At 42.6% G+C, this 13,852-nt stretch overlaps 1 protein-coding gene across 1 annotated transcript; it reads right to left on the reverse strand.

Annotated features, from left to right (window-relative positions):
* Nucleotides 1–229: 229 nt before the first annotated feature.
* Nucleotides 230–13,262, reverse strand: LOC118207630 (alpha-1,3-mannosyl-glycoprotein 4-beta-N-acetylglucosaminyltransferase C-like). The gene is made up of 4 exons (XM_035381405.1): nt 10,451–13,262; nt 3,602–3,798; nt 2,176–2,320; nt 230–1,630 (listed from the first exon to the last, which is right to left on the reverse strand). The coding sequence occupies exons 2-4, from the start codon at nt 3,698–3,700 to the stop codon at nt 480–482; spliced, it is 1,395 nt and encodes a 464-aa protein (XP_035237296.1). The 5' UTR covers nt 3,701–3,798; nt 10,451–13,262; the 3' UTR covers nt 230–479.
* Nucleotides 13,263–13,852: the final 590 nt, after the last annotated feature.

Genomic DNA, 13,852 nt, shown 5'->3' on the forward strand with positions numbered 1-13,852 from the left:
GATCGCCAGCAGTCACACTGTAGTGACCCTCCTGGTCCTTGCTTGCGTATGGTAATCACAGGACCACACATATGCAAATGAATGACAGATTACTAAAAAATTATGAATTCATTATTTCATGACGAGCCTTATTGACTGGTTAAGGCGATCTATTTGAAAAGGCATACTTACATAAGGTTTTTTTTGCAGTGATATATCTAGTTTTTAAAAGTGAATATGTGTATATACATTTTAAGCGTGTATTGCATATTTTTTATTGCATAAGTTTTTACAAGTGTAATCTTAATTTACCACAATAATGTGTGAACATAAAATCACAAGTAGTCACAAGAAAAATTAAATTCCTTCACGGAAGCAGCATGAGCGTGTGTGGGCAGTATTAGTGCAATGCAACCCCTGTTCCCTTGTTTAGACAAGTCCCTGATATGTGCTCTATGCAGTCCATGCCCCCAGACAAATTACCTCAGTAACTCTTAACTCTAATTTTTGTCCTTGATCCAAATGTTTATCTTCTGAATGATAACCCACTCTTGCTGTGTGTTCGTCACTTTGATTCTCAGACAAGAGAGAGAACTGCCGATTTCTTCCTGAATGTTCTTCGCGTCGAACCGGCCCTTGACCAAGTGGCCTAGATTAAAGTACCTTGAACACGCGGGTCCTTGAGGCGTCTCCACCCGGTCCCGGCCCACCGCCACCTCAGCAGATTTTAGGATGTCTTTTTTCCCGTCCTTGGACCCGGTTGCGATTACGAGGCGCGTGAAGACGGCCGGTTTGCGAAGCACAACGGTGAAATGGTTGCCGGCGGCAGGGGACTTCCCCCAGAAGTAGCCGGCCCTGTTGCCGTAGGCCTTGTCCGGGGTGTACTCGTTGAACTGAGTGATGTCCGTCAGGACGCTGGCGGGGGGGTTGTCGGCGACGCCCCCAGGATCCTCTTCAAACTCGTCGTCCTTCAAGCGGTTGAGGGTGCCTCCAAAGGACGAATACAGACCGGCGTGCTGGAAGAGAGAGGGATTGGAGCGAATGACGTCCTTTTGGGTGAGGAGCTTGTTGAAGTGGTTCAGCAGCCAATCACAGGGCATTTCCTGGTAGAAGAGGAAGAGGAACTTGGCCAACTGGGGCAAATCCTTGGAGTGGTACAGCTTGCCGATGTAGCCCAGCTTAGAGAACTCCAAGGTCACCCAGTAGGACTGCCCCAGGGACAGGATGAACTTTCTGATGGCGGTGAAGAAGTTCTTGGCACAAGTAACATCGTCCTCCAGCATGATGTAGTAGGTGGACAGCTTGGCACTGAAGCCCAGGATGAAAGCGTAGTCCACGTTCTGCTTGGAGCGGAAGTGGACACGGGCGGGGCTGTCTTTGAAGTTCCTCTTCAGCCCTTCGAGGGGAGGGTAATAACTTTGGGGGGCGTGGATGACCAGGAGCTGGCCTCTGAGGACGGGGACAGGGAGGAGGTCGCTGATGTCACGCGCTGTACGCTCGTTCCAGTCCGTGTCGAAGTCGGCCAAGAAGACCACCACCACCATGTCCCTCAGCTCCTCCTCCGAAGACTGCGAGAAGATGGACTGCAGGGTGTCCAGCAGGTAAGTCCCTCGCTTCCTCTTTATGGAGCACAGGCCCACAGTGAGGAATTCTGGGAAAAATATAAGGTCAGAAAACTGCAGTGTCAAAGCTTGCCATTTTCATGCTCACATAGTCACACAACTTCTGCATTTAGGAATTTAGCTAAAATGTACTAATAATTTTAGACCCACTATGTTTGGGTTAGAATATACTATGCACAGTCAAAGAGTCAAAGTAATAATCTCAAAAATAAAGATGCAATATCTTTCAGAATTCAAATAAACATACCTTACCAATATATTTACATTGATAACACCAGATAACCTGCCAGTAATGTATGAGGACTTTTGAATCAATTAATTGAATTTCAATTAGGTTTTTCAAATGAAATTCAATTAATGATTCAAAAATCCTCATACTGTATATTCCAGCAATTGTAATGGAACTAAGCTAATGAATACTTCACATAATCAATACCTTTATTAATTAGAATCTTTAACACAGCGGGCAGTGCTTATACTCCTGAATAATGTCAAAGTTACTAGAAGAATCCATGATTTCCAAAAGGAACATTCATAAAGGGCCTATTTTCAGGGATATACTGGGGGCCCTTACTTCGGGTCTGTGTAGTAGAGCCTGCCAGAAAACGGTAGGTCACATTGAATGGCACGGAGTCGTTCTGGAGGTCCTGGAACACCTGCTGGCTCCTGGCTGAATTCCACTGCTGTAAGACAGTCGCCCTGGCCAACAACTGCACCTCCTGCAAGAAGAGATGCCCCACAACCCGTTACTTACAGCTCTGCGGTTCACTTCTACATGTTTCTGTGTGGGAGGAGCCAGACCAGTCTCCAGGACACCACCTTACACTGTCACCTAATAGGACGACATGCTCCAGCGCACGCAATGGCAGCCGTAACACGAGTTCCTTCCTGCTTATCAGGAAGTGCAGACCCTTGACCTACTTCACAAGCAGATTCTGGAATCCTATAGCTCACGTGTTTGCCATCACGGAAGTCCATTTGCATTCACTTATGTCATAATGAGATGCTACAGTCTGACCTTCAGCTAAATCCACAAGGTCGTGACACAATAATGACTGCTGAATGGAGATGACTGACATTAAAATATTATCCAGTTTACTTTCCCAACAGTGTTACATTGAGAATACCGTAGTGTAACAGGTTCAGCTGTGAACCAAGGGAGGGAACAGCTGATGTCTTTGAAACAATAGTTCATTCAGTATTACAGTCTAAAGTCCACGGTGGCCTAAACACACCCAGACTCACTGAAAAAATAACGAATTCCAGACTGCTAGTGCAATGAAGTAACTCTTATTGCATCTGAACAATCAGACTTTACTCCTAGAGTTAAATCAACTTGTAACATGAAAAATGCTGCTCCCATTCTGAATGAAGTGATAGTTCACTTCCTACAGTTTTTTCCAAATATAATTCCAGTTTAACGTGAGTTCTCTGTTGGCTCAGGCAGTTTTTAGGTACAACAAAGACCATTTTAGCCTGTTTATCATGATCTGCCAGCACTACAGTGGCTGGTATAGGGGTATTCAAAATAAAGCAAAATAAATAAATAAATAAATACATACATAATAAAGCATTTCAAATAACACCAAAGCAGCTTGTATAGTAGCGCTACACCTCTAGAGGTTGTACGAGTATACTTTTTTCCAAGAAAACGGATATTTATTTTTATACTTGTGAATTATAAAAATGATCAAATTTCTTTGTTCATAAACCCCAGAAAGTAAACTATGAATTAATCCTGATTCCATAAAATTGAGAATTAAGTGTTAAGCCACCACCTGTGGTGGATATAAAAATTGTACTTGGGTTACCAATGAAAACGCAAACAGAATTAAATTTGGACCAAAAGTGAAATCTGGTGAGAACAGAACAAGCAAGGGCCCAGGACAACAGTGTGCGAACAAAAAGTACCCACTCCCTGACCCATCAGTAATTCATCTCCAATAACCACCCCACACTCGTATTACCAAGGGAGAAAGAGCAGTGCTGCTATTACTCACGTCTGGCTTAGAGTTGTCATGGCTGATGGTGAGGTAGGCGAAGACGAAGGTGAAGAATAGCGTCGCGGCGGTCAAGGTCCTTTTCCAGTAAATTCTCATCGCTGCTCAACGCCACGGCAACACAACATCAAGGGCAAAGGCGCGTACTGCGAGTGCACCATGACTCGCGGGTCGCCGATGGAGATGGCGGGCGAAACCTGTTAAGGGAAACGTAGTGAACAGGACCTGAAAGCGGCAGCATATCAGCCATATAATCAAGGCGCTCTCCGCTGACTGCACGGCTCGGATCTGCTCTCGCGGAGAGGCAGCCCCCCCCCCCCCCCTTCTGACTGATTCAACGCCATTTATCAATAATTCAGTCGGCACGGAGTCGACTGGCATCCCAGAGAAACGAAACTAAATATCGTGGTCAAGGCCTTGAAAGGATGTGGTTCACGCAGGTTTCTTCGTAGCATTAGTGAAAATGCCTGTAATATGAAAATCACATTGAAGCTAAATGGAACACTTCACCGTTCGTGAAAATGCTCCTCGGTCAAGTAACAAGCCAAGAGGAAGTTCTACTTAAGTTTAACAAAATCATTTGTAGTGTTTTATGTCTGAGCACTGTATACAAGACTGACATTATCACCAGGACACAGAAATGTTATTACCTGGTCCACAGTTTTCTGGTGTGGAGTGTGATCTGAATTTCCTAAATTTGTATAACCTAGAATCAATTCTTCACAATATTTCGCCACCTACTCAAAGCAATTCTGAGTAAAATGGTTTGTGTAGACAGGAAATACTGGCACTGTGCTTGAATGCTCTAGAACACAACTAGCTTAAGAGTCAACAACAAAACTACACTGCAAAAACCAAAAAAAAAAAAAAGTTGATTTTGACAAGTATTTTAGTCTTATGTCTAATTGATTTAAATAAAACAAAAAGATTGCCAAAAAGGTAGGACAGTTGGACTCATTTCAAGATTTGACAATTTCATGTGAAAAGCAAAAGTTACCTAAAACATCCAGCCATCACAGAAATTATCACGCTGTCCACGGGAAAGAATTTGTAAATTGCAAAATGCATTAGGAAATGAAACCTTCTGGGAAAGGCTTTCTCTCAATGAAAATAACGTCTGCCTGTACTCAGCTAACTACTCAGGCTGCCAAGGTGAAAACTAACTGGAAAATGTCAACTATATTTGGTGCCCCATGCAAATACATCTTATCTACAGGTACATAATCTCAAACTAAAACATAGCCACTCCAATGTCACAATACAAAGGGCCATGGTTATGTGGAAGTTAACACCGTTTCTTTGACACGGTTAAACTGCAAGGGAAGCAGAAAAAAGCACTTTTTTCTGAAAAAAAAAGCAGCAAATATTCTTTCTCCGGTGGCTTCCTACTGCTTCTTCCTCCCGGAGGCCAGGCCACAGAGCACTGTTGTTCGTATCGGGAAGGTACGATTCCTTAAAAAATCTATTTATTTTTTAATCCAAATATTTAGTTTGGAAGCAGAGCTTCTCAATATGTTGATTTCCAACTGCCGGAGCAGGCACAGCAGCTAGCTCCATCACTTGAAATGGAGGCTGAATATTCAAACATTAAGGCAAATCAGTGACCACTACAGCCACACCCCTAGATGCTGCAAACAGACAGCCACCAGCCAGCTCTCCCAGAGTGTAAACCAAATGAAAAATATTCTCAATTTACCATTCTCTTCATTTTGAACTCATTAACAAAAAAATCGAGCATTTGCGAGAAAGGTAAAAGAGTCCAGGTTGAACTTTGGGCTCATAAATTAAGTAAATCTTCATGTTCTATATACAGCTTACTAGTCAGTTATAGATTTCTCAAGTGACATCTTGTACAATTATAAAATGAATGTACGTTAGCTAGCAAGGCGGACATGTCATGTCCTCCATAAGGAATAAGTGAGCAGTGAGCATGTACATAATTAAAACGGTTTGGCATTTGTATGGGAGGGCAGTGCGTAGACAACCGGGCAGAGGCGTATGTTGTTCCAGGTCCCTCAGGTCCCTGAGGATCTGCTTTCTCTCAGTGCGCTCACTTCTGTGTCAATAAAAACACAGGACTACAGTCTCACTGCTTTACTGTGCAGGCGCACGCAAGATGGCCGATCAGAGCACACATCAGCGGTGAGAGATGGCACAGTGCACTACGGAATGTGCTTTCCTCTCCGCTTGTGTCACCTCAGACCACCTGTCGCAGTGGGACGGAAGGCCGTGGCACAAGCGGAACCTGTCTCACCTGCGAATTCCAAGGCAGGGGCCAGGCGGCGACCTCTTCAGGTGAACGAGGTGCCAAGCGCTCCTTTATTAGGAAAATTCCAGTCAGCTGCTTGGCGGAGAGCATCACCCTGTCGATACCTGTGGTGCTTGAGAGAGTGGGCCCAAGGGGCTGTCCAGGTGCGTAACCTCAGATAGGGGGGTGAGGTTCCACTGGGATTCTGGCGGGTTGGGAACTAAGAAATGTTCAGGTTCACGCCCCCAAAAAAAATGCTAGAAATAACATTTCCACGAGCAGGGACGGGCTAGATTAGACGGTCATTGTTTTCCTCCAAAAAATGTTACATTTTACGTGAATTTTGGTTTTTTTTAACATGCAGGGTTTCCACTGGTTATAAGCAGCTGTGGTGCTGCGTCACAGCAAGACTTACTGTGCCACGGTAACATAAATCCCCCCGAAACACATTTTAATGTGATTACTGACACCACCCAATACAAACTTCCGAAAAATAATCTGACCACCACAATGCACGAGACGCATCTATAATACCGAATGCATCTATAATGTCATATGCAGCGTATATCATCTGAAGGGGGGTGTAATCCAACACACCTCACCACTCCGGGTGTGTAGGCCACCCAGTGTAGCAACAATGATCAATATGAAGATGTTTCGCACGGCTACCTCAAGTCGACCAAACAAAGCTGTGTAGGCTAAAGCTGCTTAGTTATAAGTAAAATCTAATTTGAATTTTTGGACTGAGTAAAGTGATTCGCTGATGTCGTATAAACGCAAACTCAGGCAATACTTGTTTACATTTTCATTTAAGTTTATAAGCTGGCCAGAAATAATTATTCATACCAAAATTGATATGACCCAGGAGTACTGTTATTCATTCATGAAAAAGATGTCATCAAATGATGACCAGTTGACATGTGCTAGCGTTTGTTTGTGGTAACATCATTAGCTATAGCAAGTGTTTACCCAAGTAGACTATTAGATGAGTTGCACTACATTTCCAAACACCCCTCCTAATTAGTGGTTTTGGCTATTTCAGCCACACCCATTGATAACACTTGAATAAATACAAGCATACAGCCATGCAATCTCCACTGACAAACACTGGAAGTAAAATGGGTTGTACTGAAGAGCTCAGTGGCTTTCGACGTGGCACTGCCACCTTTCCAACAAGTCAGTCTGTCAAATTTCTGTCCTACTAGAGATGCCCCAGTCAACTGTAAGTGCTGTTATTATCAAGTGGAAACTTATAGGAGCGACAACCGCTCAGCCGTGAAGTGGTAGGTCGAAACGCTCCAGCTCAAGCTCACAGAACGAGACCACAGAGCGCCGAAGTGTGTAGCGCATAAAAATCATCTGTCCTCGGTTTCAACACTCACTGCACAGTTCCAAACTACGTCTGGAAACAACGTCAGCACAACAACTGTTCGTCAAGAGCTTCATGAAATGGGTTTCCATGGGCAAGCAGCCGTACACAAGCCCAAGATCACCATGCGCACTGCCACGCATCGGCTGGAGTGGTGTAAAGCACACCGCCTTTGGACTCTGGAAACACCTTCTCTGGGGTGATGAATCACGCTTCACTCTCTGGCAGTCTGACAGATGAATCTGGGTTTGGCAAAATGCATAGGGCCTACTGTACTGGCCTGAATAGTGCCAACTATAAAGTTTGGTGGAGGAGGACTAATGGTCTGGGGCTGTTTTCCATTGTTTGGGCTATGCCCCTTAGTTCCAGTGAAGGGTGAAACCTCAATGCTACAGTACACAATGACATTCTAAGGAAGTGTGCACTTCCAAATTTGGCAACAGTTTGGGGAGGGTCCTTTCCTGTTTCGGTCTGACAATGCTCCCGCGCACAAAAAAAGGTCCATAAACAAATGGTTTGCTGAGTTCAGTGGGGAAGAACTTGACTGGCCTGCACAGAGCCCTGACCTCTACCCCATCAAACACCTTTGGGATGAACTGGAATGCTGACTGTGAGCCAGGCCTTACGCCCAATATCAGTGCCCAACCTCACTAATGCTCTTGAGACTGAATGGAAGCGAATCCCTCTAGCCATGTTCCAAAATCTACTGGAAAACCTTCCCAGAAGAGTGGAGGCTGTTACAGCAGCAAAGGGGGGTCCAACTCCATATTAATGCCCATGGGATGTATATGTACTTGAGATGTTCAACAAGTACATATGGGAGTGATGTTCAGGTGTCCACATACATTTGGAAAAGTAGTGTCAATGCAATGCTTCCTCGTGGAAACTTGGGCTACCAGCCTAAAATGCAATTTCGCTGGAATCTGCTTCTGCTCCAGCTAGTTACCATCTGGAATTTGGTGACGGTCTGTTGTCTGTACCAAGCTGGCCCAGCTGCTGGGCATGATCCTGCCAGCACGGCTGCCATCTCACACCTCTTGTTGCCAGCTTAACCATCTCCAAACCAGCTTCAAACCCGCTGGACCAGCTTCAAACCTGCCAGATCATTGTCAAACCCGCTGGACCAGCTTCAAACCTGCAGGATCAGCTAAGAACCACCTTTGGAACCAAGCTGGAATTTCCACCACTGTCACTGTGCTGAAACGGGAGTGCGTTTTGGACAGGGGAACGCCACCCTGGTTCAGTTTTTCCCTTCAATTAAAAAAAAAACAGTACAGAGCAGCACTGTTACAATGTCAAAGGATTTTTACGTCACAAGCCATGGTCATAACCATAAACTCCTGTGATTCTGAAATCACACTAACCCACTAAGCCAATAAAACTACAGCTGACAACCCCCGCCTGCCGCTGTCACGTCAGTGCTGGGAGCATGCAGGACTGCATTCATCGCTCTACAGCATGTCCTACACTGAACACCATTCAGAGGTTCAGTAACATTTTACCTGCATGATGTAGGCTAGAGACCTGAAACCAACTGTAATGTGTCAGGACTCATTACCAAGGGTACCCATGTCTGTGTTCTCCAACACCAAACTTCAGTAGTGTTTTATCCACATGCTACAGGTGCAGAGCTGAAACCAATGCTCACGTCCTCTGGGACTCATTAGTAAGGATGCACACAGCCTATCGTCTCCAACAAAAGAAACTCAAACATATTTGGAGAATGCATTTTAGGGAAACAAAAACACTTGGCTAATGAGTGCACAATGAATTGTTTATCTCCGTCTTATGTAACAAAATGTTTACATTTTAAGCATTTTTAAAATTCATATAAAATTAAGAAATGACTTTTTGTGGATAACAAACAGCAATCGTGCGCATACGACCCAGAGTACACTGCAGTTGGTTTCAGCTCTCAATAACACATGAATAAAAGCTTTTAAAAACATTTGTTAAAAATAAAAATTCATATAAAATTGGAGAATGCCTTTTGGTGGAAAACAAACACTGGAACCTTACAAATGAGTGTCAGAACGCAAATAGGTTTCAGATCTCTAACTATGGCCGGATGTAGAAAACGTGCCAATGAAGGTTTAAGATATTTTACTGAAATTAAGAAATTAAGCCTTTGCTTTGCGAAAGCAAAGGCTTTGCAAATTTGCTCATGACTGCGTCCCTTTAACATTTTATTGCAATTGGTCGAGGTGGTCCCCAGCCAGGCAAGCTTTCAGTTGTTTTTATTCATTTATTTATTAAATCTAATTGCGTGTGTCCCAACTGTAAAACAATGGGAGTAAAATACAGTTTCCCCCCTTTTTTTCAATGAGTCTAATTTAAGTCTATTTTTGTACCCATCCTTAGCATACTTTTGAGATTTGTAAAGCCGCAGTTTGGCGAACATCCAAAATGAAACTAACTTTACCACGATGTCTAGCCTGCGATGGTAGCGCAAATAGGGTAGCCTACGCGTGAATGAAGACTCGCTGCATACCCGTCTACAGTTGGTTGGTTACACACAAAAGCAAAACAGGCTATAAATCAACTGGGAGCGACTAAAATTAACAAAATGTGTTTAACATAGAACAGACTATGTGTAGTCTTTTTTTTTCCTCAGGTGGAAGTTTGTAAACCAAATTGCTCGGAAGTGAAGGGGAACTGGAAACAAAGCAGAAATACATCTTTAACCATTCATCGAATACATCAGTGACAAATCTATATAATCGCAAACTGATGCATTATCCGATGGTAGCGCAAATAGGGTAGCCTACGCGTGAATGAAGACTCGCTGCATACCGGTCTACAGTTGGTTGGTTACACACAAAAGCAAAACAGGCTATAAATCAACTGGGAGCGACTAAAATTAACAAAATGTGTTTAACATAGAACAAACTATGTGTAGTCTTTTTTTTTTCCTCAGGTGGAAGTTTGTAAACCAAATTGCTCGGAAGTGAAGGGGAACTGGAAACAAAGCAGAAATACATCTTTAACCATTCATCGAATACATCAGTGACAAATCTATATAATCGCAAACTGATGCATTATCCGATTAAATATTGTTATATATAGAGACTACGTTACGCTAGACTGTAATGGATAGGCTAGGGGTTTCCACAAAAAATATATATCTTTTTTGTTTTTCAAGCTTTCTCCGTAAAACATCTTTGTAACGGTGTCTCTGTAAAAAGAACTATACAAATAAAACTGAATTGAATATTCAAGAGTCTTTGCTCACCTGTTAGGACCGGGGCTCTTGAATCTCCATCACAGATAAAGCCGCAGATCAAGTAAAAGTGGGTGCCGTGCCTAATTCCGCGGTCCACAATCCGTTAAATGCTCCGCGCTCGCAAACTTCACTTGTAAACTTCCCACGGGAGGACGTGACGCAGCATCAAAAGAACACGAGTAGACACTCGAACCGACGAGGAGGGGCAAGGAGTTAGACCGGAGATCGACCGTCCTGTAGGTTTTCACTCCAACCCTAACAATGTACACCTCAACAACAGCTAGGGATCTCGTTGAGCTGCTAATCAGTATAATCAGATGTGCCAAAACAGGGTTGGAATCAAAATCAAAAGTCACTCTTTAATCTGACAAACCCAAGTGGATAAAAAGGTTGTATGATTCGGTATTATTTTTAATGAAATGAAAACGGGGAAACCAAATTCTCCAGTGTCTGACTTCTTCGTGTCCATGTCCATATTGCATGAAATATGACTTCATACTGCCCAGTGTCACCTCAGTGCCAGACTAGTTTCATTATTCTCTATTATTTTGAATGAAATGAAAAATAGGGGGAAACAATTTTTTTGTTGGTCTCCCAGCATGTTTTGCATAAAATATAAGTTCAGACTGCCCAGAACTGAGACAGATTTAATGGCAAAATATGACCCTCATCACACTGTCCTGTTTAACAGAATATGGACAGAGAAACTTAAGCAATCAAACTGAATGATTTAGTTTCCACTTTTTAAACAGGAAGCAAAAAAAAAAAACTGTTACTGGATAACTTGGATTCTCCGCTTTTTATAACCTTATTCCAAGTATTGTACAATGAACAATATGACCCTGGTTGAGGTCATATTTGATGGAAAGCTTTCAGGTTCTAGGTACTGTGCTGTAAGAGTAAACAAAACAAAAAAAAGAAGGCCAACTGGATATATAGCCGAATGTATCAAGTATAAATCAAAGAAACATACTTATCTTAAGCACTACCTTTATCAGGTAGCTGTACTTAATATTGCGTGCAGTTCTGGGACCTGTACTACAAGACAGATATATAGAAGATATGCAAAAGGTTCAAAGAAAGTCACCTAAATTGGTTCCTGGTATGAAAGATAAATGAGGAATGAGGATAGATTTAGGATGAGCAAAAAGGTAAGTTATCACAGACATGAGGAAGAATTTTTTCACACAGAGTAGTCACTGTGTGGAACAGCTCGCCAGGTCATGCAGTGGAGGCAGAAACTCCAGGGTTTTTTCCAAGACCAGGCTTCATATGGTGCTAGATACTAGTCTGTAGGTGAACTGAGCACTAGGTACAATTTAGTGTTGGGAAAATGGCGAGCATTGTTGGGCTGAATGGCCCATTCTCTTCTTTACGTCGTTACACTATGACCATTCAAAAGGAAACTTAAAAATAACTGAATAATTTAGTATCCACCTATTTCTCACTTCATTAAAAACAATAGAGAATAACACAGCTTGTTTTGCAACTCAAGTACAAGCCTGTGCCAAAATTGGCTTGGTTTCCTCCTTGGCTAAACGCCTGATTTTCAGAGGGCGGGCTTAATCTTTTCTACATAACTGCCGTTTTTCTACGTAATATGTAAATATCTTGCCACTTTTGTGCAGGTAAGCCAAGCTATGCTGAAAATGCCTTAGCATTGCCCCTTCTCTGGACGCAGAGAAAGCAATACGCTTTTTTCCTTTCACAAAATTGAAGAGACCTACAGGAAATGGGTTTTATTTCTGGAGCCCACGGGCACACCAATATTACAATATAATAATAATATTTGCAGAGCCCATTTTCACCTGGAAGTTGTCACTGAATGTGGTGAATCGGTCAGTAGGCCTACTGTTTACTAGTGACAATTAAATAGCTATACGTGATATGTGAAATCAGACTTTTTGTTATTTGGGTGTAACGTCTGGAGTTTGCTATAGAGTCTAATGGTGGTGTACAGTAGCTCAGCGTTACAACGTTATTGTACTTTATGTTGCGTTCTTTCGTTTTGTCTGCTAGCGCAATGCTACGGGTCTAATCTAGCTAGCGATAAGGAATGGTTTACATGTGACGTGTCTTACGGATATGAATGTTAATTAGCGCAGAATACATGCCTAACCTGCCTTCTCTGCTGAACAGTTCACAATAATCTAATAGCGTTTATTACAATTTAATGGTTATAATTGGGTTAAAAAGAAGAAATATATAAAGAAATATTAAGAAGACAATCAATTGTCAGTTCTGGGGAATATAACCACAATTTGACTCGAGTTGCCTGGACCTTTAAGTCCTGTTTGATACAATATGGACATGAGAACATAAACGTCAGTAACTGAATCATTTTCTTTCCCCCAGTTTTTTAAAATAAAAAAATACGGAACAATAAAACTTTGCAAAAATGAAATGCATTTAATATATGATATGGGGAAGCCCTTAGGCCTCTCTAATAGAACATGGACAGGGGAAAAAAAAAAGAGTTAAAAATGATATGTTTAATGGATTAAATATTAGATTAAATGTGTCACTTAATTCAGAACTGATTTGCATATTGCATACCGTAACTGTAATGTCTGCAGTGTAACCCATAAACCCATGTCTGTCTCATTAAGGGGGCCACGCAGGGATAACTTGGTCTTCCTTGCACAGCTCGTCAAGACCATAACCACTCAAGATTACTTTTCAAATTTATAGGTCCACTTATTTACATTTATTTTTTTTTTCTTTTTATTTCTTGTACTAAATAAATAAATTAAACAAAAAATAAATAAATAAAACCGATTCCAAACTCATAATTTCAATATGATCCTGGAAGGGTGATACAGTTTGATAAAGTAGCCTGCTGATATGGAGGTCAGTTGCCTACAAGCCTGATGAAATGGAGGTCAGTTGCCTAGAAGCCTGCTGATATGGAGGTCAGTTGCCTAGAAGCCTGCTGGTATGGAGGTCAGTTGCCTAGAAGCCTGCTGATATGGAGGTCAGTTGCCTAGAAGCCTGCTGATATGGAGGTCAGTTGCCTAGAAGCCTGCTGATATGGATGTCAGTTGCCTAGAAGCCTGCTGATATGGATGTCAGTTGCCTAGAAACCTGCTGATATGGAGGTCAGTTGCCTAGAAACCTGCTGATATGGAGGTCAGTTGCCTAGAAGCCTGCTGGTATGGAGGTCAGTTGCCTAGAAGCCTGCTGATATGGAGGTCAGTTACCTAGAAGCCTGCTGATATGGAGGTCAGTTGCCTAGAAGCCTGCTGATATGGAGGTCAGTTGCCTAGAAGCCTGCTGATATGGAGGTCAGTTGCCTAGAAGCCTGCTGGTATGGAGGTCAGTTGCCTAGAAGCCTGCTGATATGGAGGTCAGTTGCCTAGAAGCCTGCTGATATGGAGGTCAGTTGCCTAGAAGCCTGCTGATATGGAGGTC

This window comes from Anguilla anguilla, chromosome 11 (assembly GCF_013347855.1).
Source record: "Anguilla anguilla isolate fAngAng1 chromosome 11, fAngAng1.pri, whole genome shotgun sequence".
Classification (NCBI taxonomy): domain Eukaryota; kingdom Metazoa; phylum Chordata; class Actinopteri; order Anguilliformes; family Anguillidae; genus Anguilla; species Anguilla anguilla.

Excerpts from the sequence above, each read along its gene's own strand:
- LOC118207630 (XM_035381405.1), bottom strand. The coding sequence starts at position 3,700 with ATGAGAATTTACTGGAAAAGGACCTTGACCGCCGCGACGCTATTCTTC. Across the intron at positions 2,321-3,601 it reads ATGACAACTCTAAGCCAGAC|GAGGTGCAGTTGTTGGCCAG; the intron begins GTGAGTAATAGC and ends CTCTTCTTGCAG. Across the intron at positions 1,631-2,175 it reads CTCTACTACACAGACCCGAA|AATTCCTCACTGTGGGCCTG; the intron begins GTAAGGGCCCCC and ends TATTTTTCCCAG.